General features: G+C 41.0%; 1 protein-coding gene across 2 annotated transcripts; it reads left to right on the top strand.

The window, feature by feature from the left end:
* The first annotated feature begins 545 nt into the window (after positions 1 to 545).
* On the top strand, positions 546 to 23,690 carry TRIM23 (tripartite motif containing 23). 2 transcript variants are annotated; one of them, XM_054178543.1, is made up of 11 exons: positions 546 to 665; positions 1,301 to 1,463; positions 12,211 to 12,332; positions 13,762 to 14,040; positions 14,633 to 14,815; positions 15,345 to 15,560; positions 16,407 to 16,541; positions 21,189 to 21,318; positions 21,428 to 21,538; positions 22,865 to 22,989; positions 23,345 to 23,690. In XM_054178543.1, the coding sequence occupies exons 1-11, from the start codon at positions 564 to 566 to the stop codon at positions 23,522 to 23,524; spliced, it is 1,746 nt and encodes a 581-aa protein (XP_054034518.1). In that variant the 5' UTR covers positions 546 to 563; the 3' UTR covers positions 23,525 to 23,690. The 2 variants fall into 2 exon arrangements, with proteins under 2 accessions (XP_054034518.1, XP_054034519.1); XM_054178544.1 differs by lacking the exons at positions 546 to 665; positions 1,301 to 1,463 and adding an exon at positions 10,402 to 10,429.
* Positions 23,691 to 23,696: the final 6 nt, after the last annotated feature.

A 23,696-nucleotide genomic window follows, 5' to 3' on the forward strand; every position in this document is an offset into this window, starting at 1 on the left:
CCGTAAAACATAAGAAGCAATAGTTCCCAACATGACAATCGCCAATCGACTGGATTCTGTGAGGGCGATGTCTTAAATGCGGTGGCGAAAGCAGGGAAAAACCCTTTGATAGGCTAACGGGATTCCACTTATCTGTCAGATGGTGGTTTATAACATGGCCAGGGGTAGGTGCGCCAGGAACGGCTCTAGCGAGTACCTCTGATACTCTGGAATTACTGACAACAGAACCTGGTGAAAGAATTCGGTTTTCGCACAACACCCGCGACGGTGGATGGGGAGGACGAATGCGCCGAAAGCGGTCTGTAGAATTCCTAGTGCCGCCTTCGCATGCCGGCTCATGTACTCCTCCGGCAGCCACGGCAGCAGCCGCTCACACACCACACCCCCGCACCCCCCCCGCCCCGAGCGCAAACGCAAACGCAAACCCGCTGTGAGAGTGGAAAAAGCCGGGCGCAGACCTGGCCGCCACGGTGGTGCGCATGCGCCTACGGCGCAGCCCTGCAGGCAGGAGGTGCCTGGTCGCTCTTTCCTGCCCGTGCGTGCTCCGCTCGGCCCTCCCCAAGATGGCAGCTCTAGGTGTAAACAAGGTCGGGGCTGGTGCCGGGCAGGATGGCGGTCGCGGGTCTGGTGGTAGTGGTCGCGGCCCGGCTGGGGTCGCAGTGAAGGTGAGACGGGCTCTTTGGCCCTTCGCGCTCTTCGGCCTTTCGCGCTCTTCAGCTGGGCCACCCTACGCCGGTAGGGCAGGCTGTGGCTGCCGGGGTTGTGCGGTCGCTGCCCTATCCGGAGCGTGGAGTAGCGACGGGAGCGAGGAGTCTCTGCGACCGGAGGCGTCCCCTGAGGCGGCGGGCCTCAGTCGAGCTCGGGCTGAGGAAAGCTTCTTCGGAGGCCCTCTTCTCCCCTCGTCCGCACAGAGTCGCGCTGCCTTGGCGTGCCTCGGCGCGGGGTTCGAGGCGGGAGGCGGCCGTGTGAGGGAAAGGGTAGCAAGCCTCAAAGCTGGGAACGCGCTCGCAGAAAACGAATTACGCTTGGGCGCCCTGAGGGAGTTAGCTGGTGGTGGTGTCTAATGGATCGTCAGATACGGCATTGCTTTCAATGACGCAGGCAAGGACATGAAGTGGTGGGGTGCAGAAGAGTTAAAATGTTCTCATGTTTGCTTTTGGTTGTTGTTTGTATGTGCAAAACAAAATAACCTGCTGTGATTGTAGGAATTTCTGCAAAATAAAGAGTCATATGGCTTACTGTATGAGGTTTTGCCTTTTTGTTGCCTCAAAACCAAATGTGGTCTCTTTTGATATTATAGGTTCTTGAATGTGGAGTCTGTGAAGATGTATTTTCTTTGCAAGGTGACAAAGTTCCCAGGCTGCTTTTATGTGGCCACACTGTCTGCCATGACTGTCTTACTCGGCTGCCTCTTCATGGCAGAGCAGTTCGTTGTCCTTTTGATCGACAGGTTACTGAACTAGGTAAGAAAACGTAAGTCTAAATTTCTTAAAACCTGTCAGCCAAGGATATCTAGAAGACACTGCTGAATACAGATTCATAATGCTCTGCTTAGTGGTATTATTTCCAAGTGATGAATGTGCAGTGTTCCTTTTCGTTCAGAGAAGCTCTATGCATTGTTACACACTAGTTAAATAGATACCTTAGAAAAAGAAAACAAAGGTTTTTTTCTTTATCCTGTCAAACCTGGCCTTGCAAACTTTATATCTTGAAGTCATTTTGTGCACTTCTATTTACAAAGAGACTACTTTACTTTAAGTTACTCTTAATAGATCTGCCTCAAGTAGTTTTGAGTAACAGGAGAAAAGAAAACTGTTGAAAGGAGGAGATCATCAAAGAGGGAGATCTCTAATCTAGTAATCCATGAAAGTAATACTTAATTGACAATTAAGAGTTTACTTTGCAGTTGGAGAATCTGCTGGGTGTCAGACCAAACTAGGAGCGACATTAAAGGACTCTGAAATGCTTTCACAGAAGCAGGAGTCAGGAAAAGAAAACAGTCTTATATGAAAGAGGGGTTAGTTTTCTTGGGGCAAGGAGATGGTAAATGTGACCATCATGAGTGATTACTGATCTAGAAGCTGTGGTAATGAGAGTTTCTTATCTGCAGCAGCACAGCTGCATGAGGCTTGTTAGAATGTGCTTTTAAAGGACACAAGCTTGGTCCAACAGTTGTGAAACATAGCTGTCCAAGACCATTGCTTGTATCTTGTGAAGTGAAAGTAGCAATTTTATTATGCCAGGAAGCTTGTCACTTCTTACTTTTTAATTGTGCATTTTCTCCTGGGCATCTGAAACTATCCTATGATAATATTTTTTATTTTCAACTTTAAAAAAAATGGAGCTTTATGGGAATTTTTTTTTTTTTAATTTTACATAATATGAGTACCTTCTGATGAAACACAACAAAATGTTGTTAAACTTGCAAGGCTCCTACAGACAGAGGGGGAAAAGCTCTTCATCTTTTTTGTCTAGGGTAGTAGATTTCACAGACTTGTCAGGGTTGGAAGGGACCTCAAGGATCATCTAGTTCCAATACCCCTGACATGGGCAGGGACCCCTCACACTAAAGCAGGTTGCCCAGAGTCCCATCCAGCTTGACCTTAATTTCCATGAATTGGGCTTCCACCACTTTGGGCAAGCTGTTCCACTCTCTTACCACCCTTATGGTGAAAAACTTGTTCCCAATCTCTAATCTAAACCTACCCTCCTCTAGCTTGGATCCATTCCTTCTAGTCCTGTCACTACCTGCTATCATAAAAAGTCCCTCACCAGCTTTCTAGTAGGCACTCTATAGATACTGGAAGGCCACAATAAAGTTTCCTCAGAGCCTTCTCCAGGCTGAACAATCCCAAGTCTCTCAGCCTGTCCTCATAGGAGAGGTGCTCCAGCCCTCTGATCATCCTTGTGGCCCTTCTCTGGACGTGTTCCAGCACATCCATATCTTTTGCGTAACAGGGGCTCCAGAACTGGACACAGTACTTCAGGTGGGGTCTCACCAGAGCAGTGTTGAGGGCCCTTGTGCTAGCCGCATGTATTGATGCAGCCCAGGATGTGATTGGCTTTCTGGGCTGCAAGTGCACACTGGTGGCTCATGTTGAACTTCTCATCCACCAGCACCCCCAAGTCTTTCTCTTCAGGGCTGCTCTCAAGCCAGTTACAGCCCAGCCTATATCAGTGCTTGAGATTGCCCTGACCCAGATGCAGGACCTTGCACATGGTCTTGTTGAACCTCATGAGGTTGTCATGGGCCGCTTCTCCAGCCTGTCAAGATCCCACTGGATGCCATCCCTTCCCTCCAGTGTGTGTGCCACACCACACAGTGTGGTGTCATCAATGAACTTGCTGAGGGTGCACTCAATGCCACTGTCCATGTCACCAACAAAGATGTTAAATAAGACTGGTCCCAGTACTGATCCTTGAGGGACTCTGCTTGTCACTGGCCTCCACTTGGATGTGGACCCATTGGTAGCCACTCTTCAGATGCGGCCGTCAAGCCAGTTCTTTGTCCACTGAATGGTCCATCTGTCAGACCCATATTTTACCAGTTTGGAGATCAGGATGTTGTGTGGGACAGCGTTGAAGGCTTTGTTTAGGTCCAGATAAATGGCATTGGTTGCTCTCCCCTTGTCTGTTGATGTTGTGACCTTGTCATATAAGGCCACCAGGTTTGTCAGGCATGATTTGCCCTTGAAGCTGTGTTGATTGTATAGCTTTGTTTTCTTGTCTTCATTTAGGCAGTTGCTCTATCACCAAATGACCTCTACCCCTGGGAAGGGGAATCCAGAAAAGGAAAGGAGACCTGTGGGTTGAAATGGAAACAGATTTAATAAAATAATAATAAACCCTCTAATATTAATACTAATTCAAATACAAAATTAGTGGTTGGTGAGCTGTGCACTCTCAGCAGTGAATGCTCAGTGTCAGGCACTGCAAGCATCACAGCCACAGTGAAAACACAGTGGTCCTAATGAGCAAGAGAGTAGGCCTTTGGAGCAGAATAACAGGCAAGATTCTTGGGGATGGTGGCCACCCAAGGAGATGCTCCCCAGTAAACTTTCTCATTTATAGTGAGTGTAACGTTTATTACATGAAATGCTTCTGTTCACCAGCATAGATGAGTTGCCCTAGTTTTGGCTCCTCCCAGCTTTAGCATCTGGCAAACTCAGAGTTATTAAAGACCTTCATCACTATGAAAACACACATATCATAGCTAGCCACAAATGAAGACAGTGTCTTACCAACTGTCATTGAATCAGGTGCTGCAATCTTCTAAAAAATGTAATTTTCTTGGATAGAAAACTGATTCTGTGATGCTGTCCCAGCAAAACCAGGACATCTCCCTTCCAAAGTGAACACTTAGTCTAAATTTACTAGCCTGTGTCTTATATATATTTGTCAATCAGGGTTTCCAGAAATTTGTAGTTGGTAAGTCAAAATTGCCAACACATCGTTGACATGCTTAGCAAAATATTCTAATAGTTCTTAAATCTTGCTATGAGAGAAAGTATTTGGTAAAGACTGCCCAAACCATATTACTCTGCAAAGTGGGCTAACCACAGGGGGGGTTGAGATTTATTTGTTTTTTTAGGAAGTTACTTGTGATTAATCTTTTAGTGGAGAATTTTAAATGAATATGTACATGTTGAAGGTATGTGAGCAGTCTAGTGATTGTCCTCAACTGGATTAAGATTCCTTAACCAAAAAGATCTAATGGAAGAGCTTTTTCAATTTTGAAAATTTTGAAGCTATGTATTGCAGAGATTGTATTGACTAAGGCAGTGCATTTGGGAGAAATCTATCTCTGTAGAAGAGACTCTTCCTAAAGCCTTTTCCTTGAAGTTTCTTGCTTTGTGAAAAGAGGTGAATCATTTCTTCCAAACTGCGTTCTCTCTTATTTTTGTATTGGATTAATAATGTTTTATTTGTTTCTTTGGGGTTTTTTGCATGTTTGTATTTTGTTTTAATGAAATGGACCAGGGAACTGTTGAGAAAGTTATGGTTATGTAATGGCTTTGGAGGCTCTGTTTTTTTAGTTTAGCTGAGCAGCAATGCTAGAGAAGCCTTTAACAGTTTATGGCTCAGGTGGACTCTCCCTGCCATCATCACACTGCAAGTCTGAATCTATTTTCCTGTTGAAGTGTGTAGATGTTGGCGTCCTTCACAGGATCGACTCCATTGATACTGTTATATATTCCTTTGCTAGTGTTTTGAGTGCTAAGCTAAAAGTTCAAAACATTATGAAAGAAAATGTGGCTATAACATAACATTCTCTCATTTTTAAAGTTGTTTTGCAGACAAGCTTTGTGCTGTCAAATATGCTATTTGTGTTTTTGGCTGGAGTTGATCTTACTGTCTTCACGCTGTCACTATCTTAAGTCCTGTCTGGCATGTTTCCTTTAATTTGTTTATTATTCTTTTGAGAAGGGACAGTCAGATGATGTAGCAGTGGTCATGTAATGGACACAAACTTCCCTTGTAAACACAAAGATGAGATTACTATGCTCTTTTACTGAAGCAGAATTTGAGCTCAAGTCTAAGAGGTTAAATAGATGGGTTTACTTGACTCTTCTTTCAGTGTATTTAAATACAAAGTGAACACTCATTCAGATGTGTTGAAAATACACATGTTGAGTATGTAGCAATTTTATAGTAGGTTTAGTGCAAAAAGGAGCAAAGTGATTTTTTCTCAAATACACCAACTTTGTTAGATACCAGTGAAGTGAGACATGACTTTGTTTGATAATGCGTGTGTCTCAATCCAGAGAGGGAAAGAGACTCAGTTCTTTTGAATATTCCCATGTTATGAAATTAGAGGCACAAATGAGGCCAAAATATCAATGGCTAGATTATTTATTACACAAAGTGGATGGATCAGAAGGGGAGAGAGAGAAAGAGAGAAGAGGAAAGGAATTATATTACCACACCCCTCCCCCCCCCAAGACAGTTTGGGTCTGTGGAGGAAGGGTGCTGCAGCTTTGGAAGGGTGCTGCAGCTTTGGCGTCCTTGTTGGCTGTGCTGTCCTCTGCTGGCCTCTTCAGCTCCATGAGTTTTAGCAGGTGGAACTTAAGACACAGACAGAGGGTTCCTCTTGGTCTGCTTCTTCCAGGCTGCATGGTGGTATCTCTGTCATTTTCCTCTCCTGGTATTCTCTCTGTTTTCCTTCAGAGCAGCATTGTCCCAGTCTTTTCCTTCTCTCATGTTTTCCTTCTCAGCAGCATTGTCCAGGTCTTTTCCTTCACTGTGTTTTCCTTCTCCTGTGTTATCCGTCTCCTGAGCCACTAGTTGCTCAGATCTTTTATGCAGTTTTTAGGTATGAGTCCAGGTGGTGAATGTGCATATTCCAGAGAGTATCGATAGCAGTGGCCTCTGCTCATTATTTCAGGACAGCTGCAGTCTGGTGAGCAACCTTTATCTATGCACCTTCCAGAGAGTCATTCCAGTGGTGTCTGCCCAATACACATCAGCTATTGTCTGGACAAGCAGCAAAGGTGATTTTATCTTTGTTGAGTCACATCAAGAGAGACAAGATTTAGTCTCTCTCAGTGTGTTGTATAGGATGCTTACTGGTTATAAATTCTCTTTTATAGATTAATAGTTTCTGTGTGAGCTTTGCTTGTTTTTCTATCTGTATCCAAGATTGACAGTGCACTGACAATGCATTGACTCCTAAATCCCGGGAAATGCAATAAACAGTTAAGGAAAGAATGTAAAACCAGTGTAACTTTGATTCTCTTGAGAGGTTTAACTTAGGAACCAGGAGATAAACACAATAGCTGCAGAAGTATCTTTTCTTTTGGCTGTGCTTCAGTAGGTTACTTCTGCTTTGACTTTTCTGTCTTAGCTTTGTCTTCATACTAGACATAGAACAGAACTAACGTGATTAAGACAGGAGAATGTAAACTGAGGGGAGATTTTATTTTTTTATGAAAGTACTGAAACCTGTTGTGCTGTGTTACACCCATCCTGGGGGAGTGAGGGTTGCAGGAGCCCTGCTTCCCCCAGGGGACAAAAGAAACCTGATCCAAGTGGACTAGGTTTCTCTCTCCCAGGAGGAGGGGTCCCCCTAGTCTAAGTTGGTCTGTTCCACTCCCCCTTCCTGTCCAGCAAGACTATAAAGGGGAGAGTGTGGCTGCTGTCTTTTTCTTTGCTCCTGCCTCACCTGTTCAAAAGGACCCACAGCTGCTGCTAGCCTCCTGGTTCTGCCATGTGGTCAGGCCTCATCTTCTCCCTGCTGTATCCATGCTTCTCTAAAAGACTGAAATCCACATACATCGAGGGAGATACAAGGCCATCCAATTTTGGTTTTGTATATTTTCCTATTCATCCTTATTCTTTACCCATGTAAATCCTCACTGTTACTGCAATATATATATTTTGTTAAAAAATGTACTACTTCTACTTCCAAACTGACTCCAGATTATTTTTGGTAGATTTACCTCCAGTCTCTCTGGGGGCGGGGGGTACAATTTTTCGGTTTCTTGCTACCATTTGAGCTCTTAAGCTCCAGTTAAGGCTCAAACCACCACAATATTTTGGTGCCCAACATGGGGCTTGAAAAATAATACTTTATTTGAAAAGTAATACTTTAGAAAGAAAGGATTTGAAGTAGAGATGTTAATTATGAAGATTCTAATGTTCCAAGCTCTTGCATGGGTTTTTGGCTGTATCTTTTGGACCCATATCTATAAACTAATAACTTTTCATGTGGTTTGGTTAATGATAGAGATGCTGTTTGATTGGATAAAAAAATTTACCAATGCAGTTGGGCAGGTACCTCTTAAATTCTGTGAATTTCACTGGCAGTAATAACTTCTCTGAGACGGAGAATTTTTTGGAAGCAGGCTATGAAACTAACCATGTAGATAAAAATATCTTTGAGGGGAAAATGCATTATATAATCACATGTTCTATATTTTTAAATGTAATACTCATAGTAACATTCACTGTAGCCATGTGGGGTGGGGGAGGTGCTAACCCATTAAGAACTGTATGCAGATGGACAATGGGCACAATACAGTCTTTTGTAAACTCTGATAGCCGAGGGGTGGGATGTTGTGAACACTGTAAGCACTGTGTAAACCGGGACACAAGGAGGGAGGGGTTGGGTTGTAGTGAGTGCTGCCCAGCAAAAAGGGCCACCTGCTCTCAGCCCCAGACACAAGGGTTTGCCTCACCACCAGCAGTTCCCCACTTAACCCCTGATGTTCCCACCCACATAGTTTCTCTAGCACCTGTCACCACACGCCGGGAAAAGATGCAAAAATCATCTCCAAGTACAGATGGTGAAGAAAGCACGTCAGCAGGACCCAGCACCTTGCAGAACCCACTGGTGGATGAGGATGACTCAGATAGGGAGATAATAACTGTTACATCTCTGCCTAGAAAGGAATTAAACTAGTCTGGATTACACAGAGAAAGAGGGTGAGACAATACTAAGCTGGGCCCTGAGATGTTGGGAGGAAGGTGTGGAAATGATAGACCTAGGTAAGAGGGAGGCGAAGCTTTTAGGTTCCCTGTTTTGTGAGGCCGGTCTGGACAATGTTAGCAAAACTTGATGGAGCAGAGAGTCTCTGGGCCCGGATCCTCAATGCCATGAAGAGCCAGTACCACTCAAAAGATGACCTGCCCTGGGCCGCAGTCAGATGGACAGCTATGGAACAGGGCATACAGTATCTGAGACAGATGGCTGTGATGGAAATAATTTCTTTGCTCCTGCCTTGCCTATTTGAAATTACCCACAGCTGCTGCTGGCCTCCTGGCTCTGCCACATGGTCGCATTTGATCAAGGGCAACAAAGTTGATGAGGGGTTTGGAGCACAAGCCCTATGAGGAGAGGCTGAGGGAGCTGGCTGCTTAGCCTGGAGAAGAGGAAGCTCAGGGGAGACCTTATTGCTGTCTACAACTACCTGAAGGGGGGTTGTAGACAGGCTGGGGCTGGTCTCTTCTCCCAGGAAACTGGCACCAGAACAAGAGGACACAGTCTCAAGCTGCACCAGGGGATGTTTAGACTGGGTGTTAGGAAGAAATTCTTCATAGAGTGGTTCCCCATTGGAATGGGCTGCCTGGGGAGGTGGTGGAGTCACCATCACTGGGGGTGTTTAGGAGGAGACTTGAAGTGGGGCTTGGTGCTGTGGTTTAGTTGATAAGATAGTGTTGGATGATGGGTTGGACGCAATGATCTCGAAGGTCTCTTCCAACCTGGTCTGGTCTATTCTAGTCTATTCTCCCTGCTGTGTCCATGCTTCTCTAGAGGATTGAAATCCATATACATTGAGGGAGATACAAGGCCACCCAAGTTTGGTTTTGTATATTTTCATGCTTATTCCTTACCCTTGTAAATCCTCACTGTTATATATATATATATATATATTTATTTTCTTTTTCTTTTTCTTTTTTTTTTTTAAATTTACTTCTCTTACTTCCAAACTGATTCCAGATTATTTTTGGTAGATTTACCTCCAGTCTCTTCAGGGGTAGCAGGGGGGACAATTTTGCAGTTTCTTGCTACCATCTGAATTCTTAAACTCCAGTTAAGACTCAAACCACCACACCTGTGAAAGAAAATACTTCTGTAAGACAACTATTCATGATTTAACAGCTTCTCTGTCAGCCTTGTCCACTGTTTGCTTAAGGGCTAAGACAATGTTTACGTAAAGTTTAATTTGCTATAATCTGTTTCATAAGTAGATTTATCCTTTTTGTGTGTGTACATCCATATATTCTCTGCTCCTAATGTCTGTCTGGATTAGTGGCTAATCTGGAGATAGGACATCCATATCAGCAGTCATCATATTAGTGTGTTGTTAATATGAGCATTTTATGTATTGTGACTGGCAGTTGTGCACAGTTTGCTACAGGGCATTGCTGTTCTATGTGCTGTAGAGGAGGAACATCTACCCACTTTTCTGTGCTTCACTTTCTGGGAGTTAGCAGTTAGAAATTGGTGTAGATAGAGTGTCAGTGTAATTTAGATTGAATAGTATGATCTGTATTTCTTAAATCTGTAAGGAGCGAGGTGACTCTTCCTTGGCCACTGTTACAAAGAACACAGTGATACTGGTAGGAGTGCTGGATGTAAAACATTTAAGCTGTGAAGTCAAACTCTATCAAGGCAGATGTTTGTGCTGGTGCTGAATGTAATTGTGGAAAAGCAGAACAAAACTTCTGCAAACTTCTATAAGATCTGCAGCAAACGAAAGTTAATTTTTTATTTTTTTTTTTGCAGTTTATTTTGTGGAGTGCACTGAGCTTAGTTTGGATGTTGGTAGTGCTACCTGTAGCAGAGAAGTCTTCTGTCATTGAAGCAATAACTGCAGAAAGCACTGTCATTTCCTTGCTTTATGCCTAACTTCAAAGCTGCTAATACTACCTTGATAGAACTGTTTTCAGAAGCAGCAGTTTTGCTACTATGAGTGGTCTTTGACTGGTAAGCATTTTTTAAAAGCAGTCAGTATTGTTTTGTATCACTTGAAGGTGTTGAAGGAGAGAAGAGCTTGCATATGCTCCCATTTATATCTGTAGAAAACAGTATTAATCCATTAACCACTGAGAATGCTACAGTCAGCAGTCATTTCAGGAGCTGGTAAAAACAATGCTAAAAGATGATCATAGGCATGGGTTAATTGTATTTGTTAGGAAAACAAGATGTTTGGAGGTTGTAATGAGGATTGGTTTCTCCTTGTTCTGCCAGTTTTGATAAACTGATCATAAAATCCCTATGACAGCAGTAGAAGACATCAGAGAACAGGTTGGAAGAAGAGCACATACATTCCTTTATTTGTCCCTTCCAAATTAGGAGTTGTTAGCAAGTATTTACACCCCCTACCTGGATATGCATGAATTGATGTTGTATATGAACAGCTTTGTGTCAATTAGAAGTTAAACTGGTTCTAAACAGTGCAGTAATAAAGGTTTTGTTTGGGCAGTAAACAGGTTCAAAAGTTGATTTTCCTCCCAGTTTTGAAGAAGCTAAAAAACCCTCAAACCTACTCATAGAAGTGATACTTATCCTGGAAATTTGTACTGAATTCAGCATTAATCTCCATTGAAAAGAAAAAAATTATATATTTTAGTATTGTACTATTAGACATTCCTCAAAAAGGGACATTAGCCATTTTCCAGGACTGAGTAGACAGCATTTGAGATTCTTCTCAACATCTAGAAAGTTCTATTTGTTTAACTGCTATAGATTGACTACCATTGCTGAATCACAACTATATGCTTCTGGAAATCAAGAGTAACTAATTAGAGTGGCAACCTGAGAACAGAAAAGTGTTTGGACCCTGCTTGAGCAGGACTGGGCAAGGTGATGTCCCAAGGTCTGTTCCAGCCTGAACCTTTCAGTAGTTCCGTAATGTCTAGAAATAATGATCCAGGCTCAAAGGTGAGGCTTCATCTCTTAGGCGTCTTTACCTTGTGCCAGAGAACATGTCTTTAAATTTATGACAGTGCTGAAAAAAAGCCAAGGGATGATACTTTTTTGGAAAAGCAGTCGCTGGAGTTCTCAAATGCTACATGGCCTATGCAGGCAGCATTAAGCAGTGTTGGGGTGCAGTTCTGGTTTTGTTTCTCATCGTGTTGCCTTATGTTAATACCTACTAAATGAGGATGATACAAGAGTAGACATGACCTGCTTTGCTCTAGAAAGTATGAGATGTCTTCTTCTTTGCTCTATCAAATAATGTTGTAAGGGGTTCTGTCTTTCTGAATGTTGTTTTAACTTATTCGGGTTTTAGTGACTGCAGTAGGTATTACATGTTGTGATTTAGGGAATAGGGTTTGTCAGTGTGAATTCCTCACAGCTTCAGTTAGTACAATAGACCTGTTCACTGTATGTAGTTAGGCAAAATACTAATTTTTATGAGGCACATAAGAGTGTGTGTGTTTTCCTTGGAGTCTTCATTTGTTAGCTGTTGTGGATTATTTTACAAGTGTTTTTACTAAGGTTTAAAAGAATTTTTAATAATATTGGAACCTTTTAAGTAGGGAATATCTGCACAAATGTTAAATAGTTCCATGGTAGGAGGAAGAGGATGTAAAGGCAGTGTGAGATTACATAGAAAAAGTAGTAGTTATATCTCTGTAGTTTTAATGTGCTCTTGGTACTTGTCAGAATCTCAGCTGTAGTTTGTGGAACTTGTCATGATGGTATTTGCTTGAGGTTTTATTTCCTTTCTTCCCCTTCATTTTACTCTTCCTCCAAAACAGGAGATTCTGGTGTCTGGGGCTTGAAGAAGAATTTTGCTTTGTTGGAACTCTTGGAACGGTTGCAGAATGGACCTGCTGGGCAGTGTGGGACAGCAGAAGAAGCCATTGGTCTATCTGGAGAGGTACTGAGTTTTGAAAAAAAGTAAAAATTTTGTTGTGTTTACTTGGAAGTTACGGCTAGACATAAGGAGAAGGGAAGGCGGGGGAGGTGTGCCAAACGGAAAATCTGTTCTTTGCCAAATGTGATTTTATTGATAATGCTGTTTTCTTTCAGTATCTAATATTAAGGCATCAATTAATTGTTTCATTATTAAATGCTAGTCTCTACTGACTAAAGCAGAAAATAAAAAGGTATTGCCAGGCATGCATACTCTTTTCTTCTTTTCCAGGCTTTTAGGATGTTTAGAAAAAGTTACTCGTTTGGATATTTTAGTTATGGTGATATAAGGACAATTTTCTAAAACTTAGAAAGTCTTCCTAAAGACTTCAAGTCATTGTCTTCTTGAATAGTTGCCTTTTATAGTTGTTTGATGTCACTACAATATCACGTGATAATACTTCATTATCAAAACTAATGGATGTAATAATTTCTATATTAACTACTGGTATGCAAAAAGTGTCATGCAGTGCCATTCTAGGAGTGGATAACTGCCCTGCATGCCTAATTGCCCATCAGTGTTTTGTCTGTCTGTAACTTTTTAAATTCTTTTTTCTTTGTAATAACTGCTCTAGAGAAAATGACTGGAGCTTGAATTATGTTGTCCTCCAGAAGTTTACAGCTTCACTTTGGCTTTATATAATTGCTGAACTCCTTAAGAAAAATTTATTGGAGTTTGACTGTACAGGAGACCTGTTTTTTAAAGAATTTATTGAAAACTTGTATTTTCAAAACAGTCAAAACATTTCTTAGTGTGTACTGTTTAAACAAAGTCTATTTTCAGGCTTATACAAGTGATGGGTCTTCCAATTTTATTAGAATAGAATACATATAACAGAATACATAGAATAGAATACAGGTTGGAAGAGACCTTCAAGATCATCGTGTCCAACCCATCAACCAATCCAACACCACCTAAACAACTAACCCATGGCACCAAGCACCCCATCAAGTCTTCTCCTGAAAACCTCCAATGATGGTGACTCCACCACCTCCCCAGGCAGCCCATTCCAATGGGCAATCACTCTCTCTGTATAGAACTTTTTCCTAACATCTAGCCTGAACCTCCCCTGGTGCAGCCTGAGACTGTGTCCTCTTGTCCTGATACTGGCTGCCTGGGAGAAGAGACCAATATCCGTCTGTCTACAACCCCCCTGCAGGTAGTTGTAGAGAGTAATAAGGTCACCCCTGAGTCTCCTCCAGGCTAAGCAACCCCAGCTCCCTCAGCCTCTCCTCATAGGGCTTCTGTTCCAAACCCCTCACCAACTTTGTTGCTCTTCTCTGGACTCGTTCCAGCAAGTCAACATCCTTCCTAAACTGAGGGGCCCAGAACTGGACACAGCAGGATTAGATGTTAACAACTTGAATTCTGTCTTTTTTCTTCTTTTTCTTAGAGTATCATTCGTTGTGATGAAGATGAAGCCCACATTGCATCTGTATACTGCACTGTTTGTGCCACTCACCTATGTGCAGACTGTTCTCAGCTTACTCATTCTACAAAGACACTAGCAAAACATAGACGTGTACCTCTTGCTGATAAGCCTCATGAGAAGACCATGTGCTCCCAACATCAAGTGCATGCTATTGAGTTTGTTTGTTTAGAAGAGGGCTGTCAAGCCAGTCCTCTTATGTGTTGTGTCTGCAAAGAATATGGGAAACATCAAGGTCATAAGGTACTACTACTAAGTTTCGAGTTGTTGATGAGATTCTTGATATGTCCTTACAGAAGCAAGTTCATACTGCTCTTTAGGTGTTCCTTCTTTTTGGATAAATGCTATGATAAAATTGCAAGAAACAGCCCATTAAATAATAACCACAGTTTAAGATATTTATGTACTAAAATGGACAGCCTATTTATCAGATGGTTTTCTGAAGTTCTCACAGCATTCAGTCACCAGTTCTGAAAGCTGTTTTCATCATACAAACATTAGGTTTACCCAGCCTGGTGCAGCTGAACAACTGTTTTTAAAACTGATTGTGGTAAAGAGAAAACTTTTATTAAGTTTCCTCGTGTAAGTGCAAAATGCTTGTCTTAGTCTTGGCATAATCTCTAATTCTCGATTGCATTTTAAGTTGCAAGATGGTTTTAAATTTTTGCTTGCCTTCCCTATACACACACACACACACACATATATTTTACTACTACTATATATATTTAGTAAATATATATTTTACCGCTACTAAATCTATAGTGGCAGTAAAATAGAAAAGATTATTAAGGAGAATGTGTGAGTGATTATTGATAATGTTGCTTTAAATTGACAGCATTCTGTCTTGGAACCAGAAGCAAACCAGATTCGTGCATCCATTTTAGACATGGCCCACTGTATAAGAACTTTCACAGAAGAAATCTCAGATTATTCCAGAAAACTGGTTGGAATTGTTCAACATATAGAAGGAGGAGAACAAATAGTTGAAGATGGAGTTGGGATGGCCCATACTGAACACGTATGATGCTTTCTTCCTTTCCCAAGAGTATTTGCTTCTAATAATAACCAAGATAAGGAATTTCTTTGAAAATTGTACATAGGTTTTATAAGACAAGTCCGTACATTCTTACTGTTGCCAAACTGGGATTGAGGTTTAAACCAGCTGATAGAGGGGAATTTGCAGTCTGTGACAATGTTTCACAGCTACATGAAAACAGGGAGGCCATGGAGAAAGCCATGTACCTGCTACTATAGTATTGCAGTATTGTGACAGATTGCATCTATTCTCAGATGCTGTGATGCTGCTGAGGCTTTTTTCCCTAGTAATTTTTAATAATGTGCATATACATATGAATAAGCTGCTTGATTAGTGGAGTAACTTCTTGGAGGATCTTGGTAGGACTTTATATATAACTGGGACTTGAACTGTGATGTAGCCAAGCAGATGTGAGCATGTTAGAAAATGGGAAAATAAAAAAGAAGGAAAAATGTAAATCTGAAAACAACTGGTGTCCTTAATCCTTGATCTCCTAACTGCAACACCGTAGGTACCAGGGACTGCAGAGAGTGCTCGCTCATGTGTCCGAGCCTATTTTTCTGATCTTCATGAAACCCTTTGTCGTCAGGAGGAAATGGCTCTTAGTGTTGTTGATGCTCACGTGAGAGAGAAGTTGATTTGGCTTAGGCAACAGCAAGAAGACATGACCATCCTCTTGTCACAGGTTTCAACAGCATGCCTTCATTGTGAGAAGACTTTACAGCAGGTAGGTTGGCAAGTGAGCTGTAACATATGGCAAGATATGTAGAACTGCTTATTGAATTTAGACTACAAATGAAAAGGCTAAATACTGAAGCTAAAAGTGCACAGGGTTTATGGGATTTTACAGTTGCAATTACCAATATGTGTAATTGGCCATTGGAATGTGCTGCCCAGGGAGGGGGTGGAGTCACCATCACTGGAGGTGTTTAAGAAGAGACTGGGGGCGGCGCTTGGTGCCATAGTTTAGTTGATTAGATGGTGTTGGGTGATAGGTTGGACTCAAATCTTGAAGGTCTTTTTCAACCTGGTTAATTCTATTCCTATTCTATTCTAATATAGGTGTTTGAAGACAGTTATATGATGCTGGTAGGAAAAAAGTTTTAGGCCTAAGTAACTCTTAAGTAGCGCTTGCAGTACAAGTAATTCAACATGTTAAATGTAGGAAGAAAGCGGCTCTAGGACAGTATCAGGTTGGTCACTTACTTACTTCAGTGATAACAAGAAGTAAATACCAAACCAGCAAACAGTAATTAGTATGAGAAATTACTTAATGTGTTATTTTAACTTTTTAATTTATTTAGAGCTAGTATCTGCTTGCTTTGTCAGGTGTGCTTTTATCTATGCAAACTTTTCAGTCATTAACGGATGGATAATAATCTTTTTGTGTTGAATGTGTTAATGTATGCTGCAAAGCAGCTCTCTATTCCAGCTGCTGGAATGGTATATGAATTATTTAACATTGTTTCTATTACATTAGTGTGTCTCATAATCATCATATTGTGTTTGGTTATTATATTGTAGTTTGGTTACTTAAAGGGAAGGAATGCTTTTGTTTTCTTTGGCTGTTTAGGATGACTGCAGAGTAGTGTTGGCCAAACAGGAAATTACAAGATTGCTGGAGACGTTACAGAAACAGCAGCAGCAGTTTACAGAGCTTGCAGATCATGTACAGCTGGATGCTAGCATACCTGTCACTTTCACAAAGGTATTGTTAATGTCATGAATGTACAGCTATCTCCTTTGTCGTATCCTAAATGTAACTTAAAAGAAAGCAGGAATAATACATGCTGATTATGATCCTGTATTGGTATCTGTTAGTGCCACAGTGTCTTAACATGCCGTGAGTGCCATCAGGATGAAATTATTTGGAGTTTGATAGTGGTGGTAATTTTTCATGTAGGAAAGTAAGTACATTTGAAACTCTTAAAGGACAAAAAGTGCTTTACGAGTTATTTTGGTTCTGAATGGTGAAGGAGGGATAGGATCTGATGTTGCTGTGATGAAACTGAGAATTTAATGCTTGCTGTTGAAGCTTTTACTATAAGGAAATAGGTGCAGCCGTGGGGATTCTGTCCCAATCCTTCTGATGCCAGAAATTACATTTCTTCCAAATAATCAGTTTTGTAATTCCAGTAGATTAGGATTTCTGTAATAACTGTTTTGCCAGATCAATAATGCAACATCTTCACTTCTACCCCTGCCTTCCCTATTCAGCTGAGACCAACTTTAGTAGAATCTGGGAAACCTCTGCTGCAAACCCTTACTGTTCCATAAATAAAGCAACACTTACATTTCATAGATAATGAATTGCATTCTGTATATTCAGAGTTGACTGATGGTACCATCTCACAGGGCTGAATCAGAGAGGAATTTGCATGCCTATTTTTGCTTTTAAGAGCTGTTAATCTGACTCAGAAAAAAATTTTGACTACGAATTCCTGAGCATGTTGAAAGAGAACAGTTGCAGCTGGCTAAGCTGTAACACATCTGAAATTAGTCTTGGCTTGGGGAACTTAGAAGTTGTCCAGTGTCTCTCTTTAAGGGACAAACCCTACAGTGGCTGTACTGTGAGCCTTGGCGATACCCTGAGAGACAGACAAAGTGGAAGTTGTGGGCCACATGCTGAAAAAAAAGCCTGGTACTGGTATGTCAGCCACACCAGGATATAATGAGGAGAGGCCTAATGCCACTTACTGACTTACCGTACCCTGGAAAAGTACTAGTGTCTCAGTCATTCTAATTAACAGGTAGATGTACAGACTTGAGCAGAATCTCTCTCTACACCAGATACCCAAGTTGTTTCAATACTGGATTCAGGACTGGTGATCTCTTTATTTCTCTTTCTCTCAAAGCTGTTAAGTGACAGGAGGCCTATCCTGATTCCCTGTAAAGGCATATAGTATCATAGAATCTTTAAGATTGGAAAAGATCTCAAAGATCATCAAGTCCAACCTGCAATCCAACACTGTCAGACCACTAAACCATGTCCCAGGTGCCATGTCTATGTGTTTCTTGAACACCTCCAGGGGTGGTGACTCTAGCACGTCCCTGGGTGCCTTTTTGCAATGCCTGTCCACTCTTTCAGTAAAGAAATTTTTCCGAGTGTCCAATCTTAACCTCTCTCATGATGCAACTTGAGGCCATTTCCTGTTGTTCTGCTAGTTAGTAGGGAAAAGAGACTATATACCTATCTCACTATGCCTTCCTTTTAGGTAGTTGTGGAGAGCAAGAAGGTCTCCCCTCAGCCTCCTTCAGACTAAACAATCCCATCTTTCTCTGCCAGTCCTCATAAAACTTGTTCTCCAGGCCCTTCACCAGCTTTATTGTCTTTCTCTGGACCTGCTTTAGCAGCGCAATGTCTCTCTTGTAGTGAGTGAGCAGTCCAAAACCAAACACAGTATTTGGGGTGCAGCCTCAGCAGTGCTGAGCACAGGGGTACCATCACCTTCCTACGCTGCTGGATACACTATTTTTGATGCAGTCCAAGATGCTGTTTGCCTTCTCAGCCACCTGCTAGTTTATGTTCAGCTGTCTGTAAATCAATGCTCCCATGTCCTTTTCTGCCAGGCTACTTTCCAGCCACTCTTCCCCAAGCCTGTAGCATTGCATGGGGTTCTCATGACCCAAGTGTAGGACCTGACACTTGGCAGGTCAACACTCCTACCCAGTTTAGTGTTATCTCACAATGTAATTGTAAGGGTGCCAATGCTTACAGAATGTTTGTTCCATAGGTTGAAATGTCTTCATGTACTTAGCTCATTGACCTGGAAATGACTTCTCATCCAGGACTGTGATCCTTATTTGTAGAGAGAGATTACGTTACTGTTTTGTCCTTATCAAATGAGAGCAATGTTTGTGGAGTGTTGTATACAGTGGTCATCCTAAATATTTCTGTGTATTTGAGAGAGGGAAAATGATTGAGAAAACAGTACTTGAGATAGTAAAGAACACTTACTTGCTTCAACATTGACAGGTATGGGAAACTGGTAACCCTTACCAACACTGAGTACCCATGAAGACAGTAATCCATCAGAGGGAAGGCACCTTTAGGTAAACCTAAATACAGCTTTTGTCACATCAACACATTTCTTAACAAAGGACAGGGACAAAAACTGAGAGATCAGAGTTGTGTGAGTTTTACTTCTGCATATTCTGTGGTGAGATATAAGAAAATACTGAGTTCAAGTAAACACAAGTGGTAAGTTACCAGTTTCCAAGTATATTGTCAAGTTGTGCACCTGCCAGAAAGGCAGTTACAGGGTTTTACTGGCCAGACTTTGTAAAGACCATTCTTGATTAAAGGTGCTGATATAGTTGGTACAGAGATGTTCTTCATCTGTCAGTTTTTAGCTGTGATTATCAGTAGTCTTTTACTTTTGACACCTGTTAGAAAACAATGTGTGGCATCTGTGAGTAGGAATTTTTCTTGCAACATTCTTCCTGAAGTGACAGAACTGCTTACATAAAGTGGAAATTTGATGTCCATCACAGACTGCATTTTGATTCCTTCTTAGAGGGTACGAACATACTGAGGACAACCTGTTTTCATTCTAACCTTACAGAAAGCTAACTGCAACAGGATGGCTAGTTTGACACAGTAATTCCTCTCTTCCATTTCCCCGATGCTTTTAAGTTGCATAGGCTAGCACTGCCTGTGCCCTCCAGCCTTTGGAGCTGTAGAGGTGACTCATGCTTTTACTGAGAGCATGGACAGGCTGGCTCACTGTCAGTGAGGTCTGGTCCCTAGCCTGGAAGCTACCTCCAGCAAGAAACCTATAAACATAACAACTCCATCCAGAGCTGCCTCTTTTCCTTCCTCCTTTTCTGGCACAGCAAAGAATATGGGAGATTTATCCCCAGAAATTTTAGACAAAATCAGAACAGAGACTGAAAAGGGGGCTGGAGGCATGATGTTTTTTACACTTTTCAGTGCCTTTTGCATACTTCTTCGGTTTTTTAGTTTGGCTTTTTCCTCTTTGCCTGCGTCTTTCCCACTGATATGCTTGTCAAGAATTCGCTTGCACGTTTTTCTTCTCCAGAAGGAAAGAACACTTTCTGATAATATGCCATGTTGCAATGTTGTTGTTGAATTTGGCAACTTGGAGCTCTAAATGCAAATACCTAGAATTCAGAGGAAATGTATTAAAAACCAAGTAAGTTTCAGTGATTTATTTTCTAAATCTTAAATACTCAGTCTTTTGGTTTTGGAGCATCTGTCTTGAGTAGTGTCAAAGCAGTAGTGTGGAAACTGCTCGGCTTATATGAGTTTATTTCACAGATTTCAGAGGAAGTAATTTTTTACAACCTATAGAGTTGGCCTATAGAGTTCTATGTTAAGGATCTTCTGGGCCCTAATTGTCTGTCATTTCAAGCAGCACATAGATGGATTCATAGCCTTATGGATCATATGTGTGTGTACATGCAAATTGTAAGTCACGTGACATAGATGTTTATACATCTGGTCACACTGATGCAAGTTGGTCTTGTACCAGGGGGGGTTGGAGTGGTTTTGCACGCATTAAATAGCATTTCTAATACAAGAAGAAATAAAAAGCTGTGTGAGGTCGACACAGGGTTTTGTGTATTGCTTGTAAATGTAGTGCTGTCCAGATTATACAAGAGAACAAATCTATTCCCACACAGTTATGATGATTGAAACTCTGGTATTTCATCAAGGTGGCATTTCTAAGTACTTCAGAATGTTTCAGGAATATATAGTAGTCTTAGCTGTGTTGTTTTCCTGGTTGTGGTTTGATGCTGTATATTACTCATACCATTTGATCACATTCTTAGCTTCTGCTTCCTCAAAACGCATATTGGCTTGGTGTAAACCACAAATGAGAAGTTTATGCTTCCTTACGTTTGAGCAAGACTTGGGGTGTTTTGTGGTTGGTGGGTTTTTTTCTGTGGTGTTTCCCCCCACCCCCCTTTCAGATTAGTGTTTATGCTAATAATGTTGTTATTGTAATGTTGTAGAGGATTGAAAGTGGAGTGAGGTAAAGAGGCGTGGCTGTAGAGCTTTCATCAAGAAAATAGTTCTGTAGGTGGGGGCATTAATAATATAACAAAACGTAGTGGAAAAGCTACAAAACCAGCAGAGAGTTCTTTAGTCAGAGAACGCTAACTGCTATGAAAAATCCTCATGCAGTTTGAGTTAAGAATTATGAAAGAGCTTGAAACTTTAGGAAGTGCCAACATACTGGCACAAGACGTTTTTTATCACATGGCTGGCGTGCTGGAGGGTGATTGTGCCTTGTATTTTTGGAGTCCATCCAAGTGACAAGTATCTTAAACATAAGGGTTTTCTAATCAGAATTTCCTGAACTTGTTTTGTACATGCTGTTTCTTCCAGGACAACAGGGTACACATTGGACCAAAAATGGAAATCCGGGTCGTCACTCTAGGATTAGATGGAGCTGGCAAAACAACTATTTTGTTTAAGTTAAAGCAAGATGAATTCATGCAGCCAATTCCAACAATAGGTTAGTAACAACAATTTAAACATAATGTTTTCTGAATGTTTGGCTTATTTGTAGAATTTGTAGAATTCATACAAGGCAAGACTATGAAACTTTAATATTTTTATTGTAGGTTTTAATGTTGAAACTGTAGAATACAAGAATTTGAAGTTTACTATTTGGGATGTAGGAGGGAAGCACAAATTGAGGCCCCTGTGGAAACATTATTATCTCAATACACAAGGTGAGACTAATGCAACTTTAAATCTGTATTTTGTCTTCTACATTATATTTCTGAGCAAAAAAGATTTTTAATGGAAATAATGTATAACTCTGTAGAGGGTTTTGGGTAATGCAAAGTACAGCTGCTAGATTCATGACCTAATAAATTTTAATCCAGTTGGTCATAGCATCTGACAAAGGTGCATTCTCTATAAATCTGTCAGTTTATGGAGCCAAACACAATTAGAATTTCTGTTAAAGTGGTTCTAGCTGACAACAGAGAAGGTGTAGCATTCCAAAGTTTGCACAGTGAGAAGTAGTACTTGCCAAGTATGAAATGTAAATAGCACTTGGAATGAAAATATTCAGTCTTTGGGAGCATTTAGTTGGCAACTCAAAAATTTCTACACAGTTCCATAAGTTTTGACTCAACATTGCAGTGTAGTATCTGGTCATAAACTGTATTACTGATTCTGAAAACACTGATATAAATCATGCCAACTTAGAAACTCACACTGTCCTGTAAATCCCCCGCGGTTGTTTTTCCAGCTCAGAAGGGAATTTCTGCATTGTTAATTTGTTCAGAATTACCTGACATGCTTAGGAATTACAAACGTCAGTTCAAACTTCTAAACATTGTAGTCTGAGATTTCTGTTGTCCCCTTAAAATTTACCATGTAAACACCAGTAGCATGGAATCATGTCTGCCTTGAAGAATTTTATATTTGAGAGAAAGCTAAGCAGTTTAAGCTGGTACATACCCAGCAGTAAGCTTTATTTAGTTTTGGTGTTGGGTTTTTTTTTTAATTGCAAAAGCTGTGAGTTTAAATTCTGTCCTCTAACTCTGCCTCCCTGGCTCTCCATCTTTCTGGCATCTTGATTACTCTCTAGTGGATAGAAAAATCTGCTGCTGTGTCAGGTTCATGGCAATCTTCACTGTGTAGTCTATAGCTGAAGAAAGCTATGCTGTTTTGGCTGAACTTGTAGATTTTACAGCCAGTTAATGGAAAACAGAACAGTCATGTAGGAGTTGATTGAGGATAAATGGATCAAGAAATTATTTAACCTGAGGTACTCAATCCACACATAGTAAATCTGGGTTTAGACCTAAGCAGTTAAAAGTATTGAAGCCCTTATATTAGACTGGGCAAAAAACTTCAGATACTCGATTTTGGTCTGCAGTTATGTAAGGCATTGCTCAGTCCTCCTGGATTTGAAATTGAAGTTGTGCTCTGCAGAGAAACTTCACATAGACAACTGCTAAGAAAAAATTATTTTGTAAGTTAAAGGCTAATTTCACAGAGTTTATATCTGAAATTGTGTAAACATGTATCTCTTTGTTTCATAGCGGTGGTGTTTGTTGTTGATAGCAGTCACAGAGACAGGGTCAGCGAAGCACACAGTGAACTTGCAAAGTTGTTAACAGAAAAGGAATTGCGGGATGCCTTGCTCTTGATCTTTGCTAATAAACAGGTACTTGTGATTTTCCTTTTTTCCCCCCACTTTTTTCCTCAGTTTGTGTATCCAGTTCCAACTTTCTGAACCCTCTGCTATGGTTAGGGAATGCTAATGTAGAAAGCATAACATTTAAATGTTTGCCTTATGTTTAATGCTGGTAAAATAAGCAATGCTAGAGGGCTTAGTAGATTCCACAACCATTTTTGATTTATAGCAGCAAGTAGTAAATGCATATCTGCTTTATTGAGCTTATGGTTTTGGAAAGCTTTTTTGTGATTTGTAGCTTCATTCTAAGCCATTGGTTAAAAGTAAAATGCTTTAAACGTAATACAAAAGAATGATTGTGTCTTTTTGTTTGATTCTATTACAGGATGTAGCAGGTGCGCTTTCAGTAGAGGAAATGACAGAACTGCTGAGTCTCCACAAACTCTGCTGTGGCCGTAGCTGGTATATTCAGGGCTGTGATGCCCGGAGTGGTACAGGACTTTATGAAGGACTGGACTGGCTTTCGCGACAGTTAGTGGCTGCTGGAGTCCTGGATGTGGCTTAATTTTACAGCTGTTGAAATTACTGTTGTGTTTTGTATGCATGATTTAGGATGCTGTAGCCAGGTCTGCTGTCTGAAGAAGGGACTTTGTTTAACTTTGCAGTTACAGAACAATATAAACCTTTATCCTAAATTGGGTAATTGGTTTATTAAACTTATGCCATTACAGTGTTTT

The sequence above is a fragment of the Dryobates pubescens genome, chromosome Z, assembly GCF_014839835.1.
Source record: "Dryobates pubescens isolate bDryPub1 chromosome Z, bDryPub1.pri, whole genome shotgun sequence".
Classification (NCBI taxonomy): Eukaryota; Metazoa; Chordata; class Aves; order Piciformes; family Picidae; genus Dryobates; species Dryobates pubescens.

Excerpts from the sequence above, each read along its gene's own strand:
- TRIM23 (XM_054178543.1), top strand. The coding sequence starts at position 564 with ATGGCAGCTCTAGGTGTAAACAAGGTCGGGGCTGGTGCCGGGCAGGAT. Across the intron at positions 666-1,300 it reads CGGCTGGGGTCGCAGTGAAG|GTTCTTGAATGTGGAGTCTG; the intron begins GTGAGACGGGCT and ends TTGATATTATAG. Across the intron at positions 15,561-16,406 it reads GTGAGAAGACTTTACAGCAG|GATGACTGCAGAGTAGTGTT; the intron begins GTAGGTTGGCAA and ends TTGGCTGTTTAG.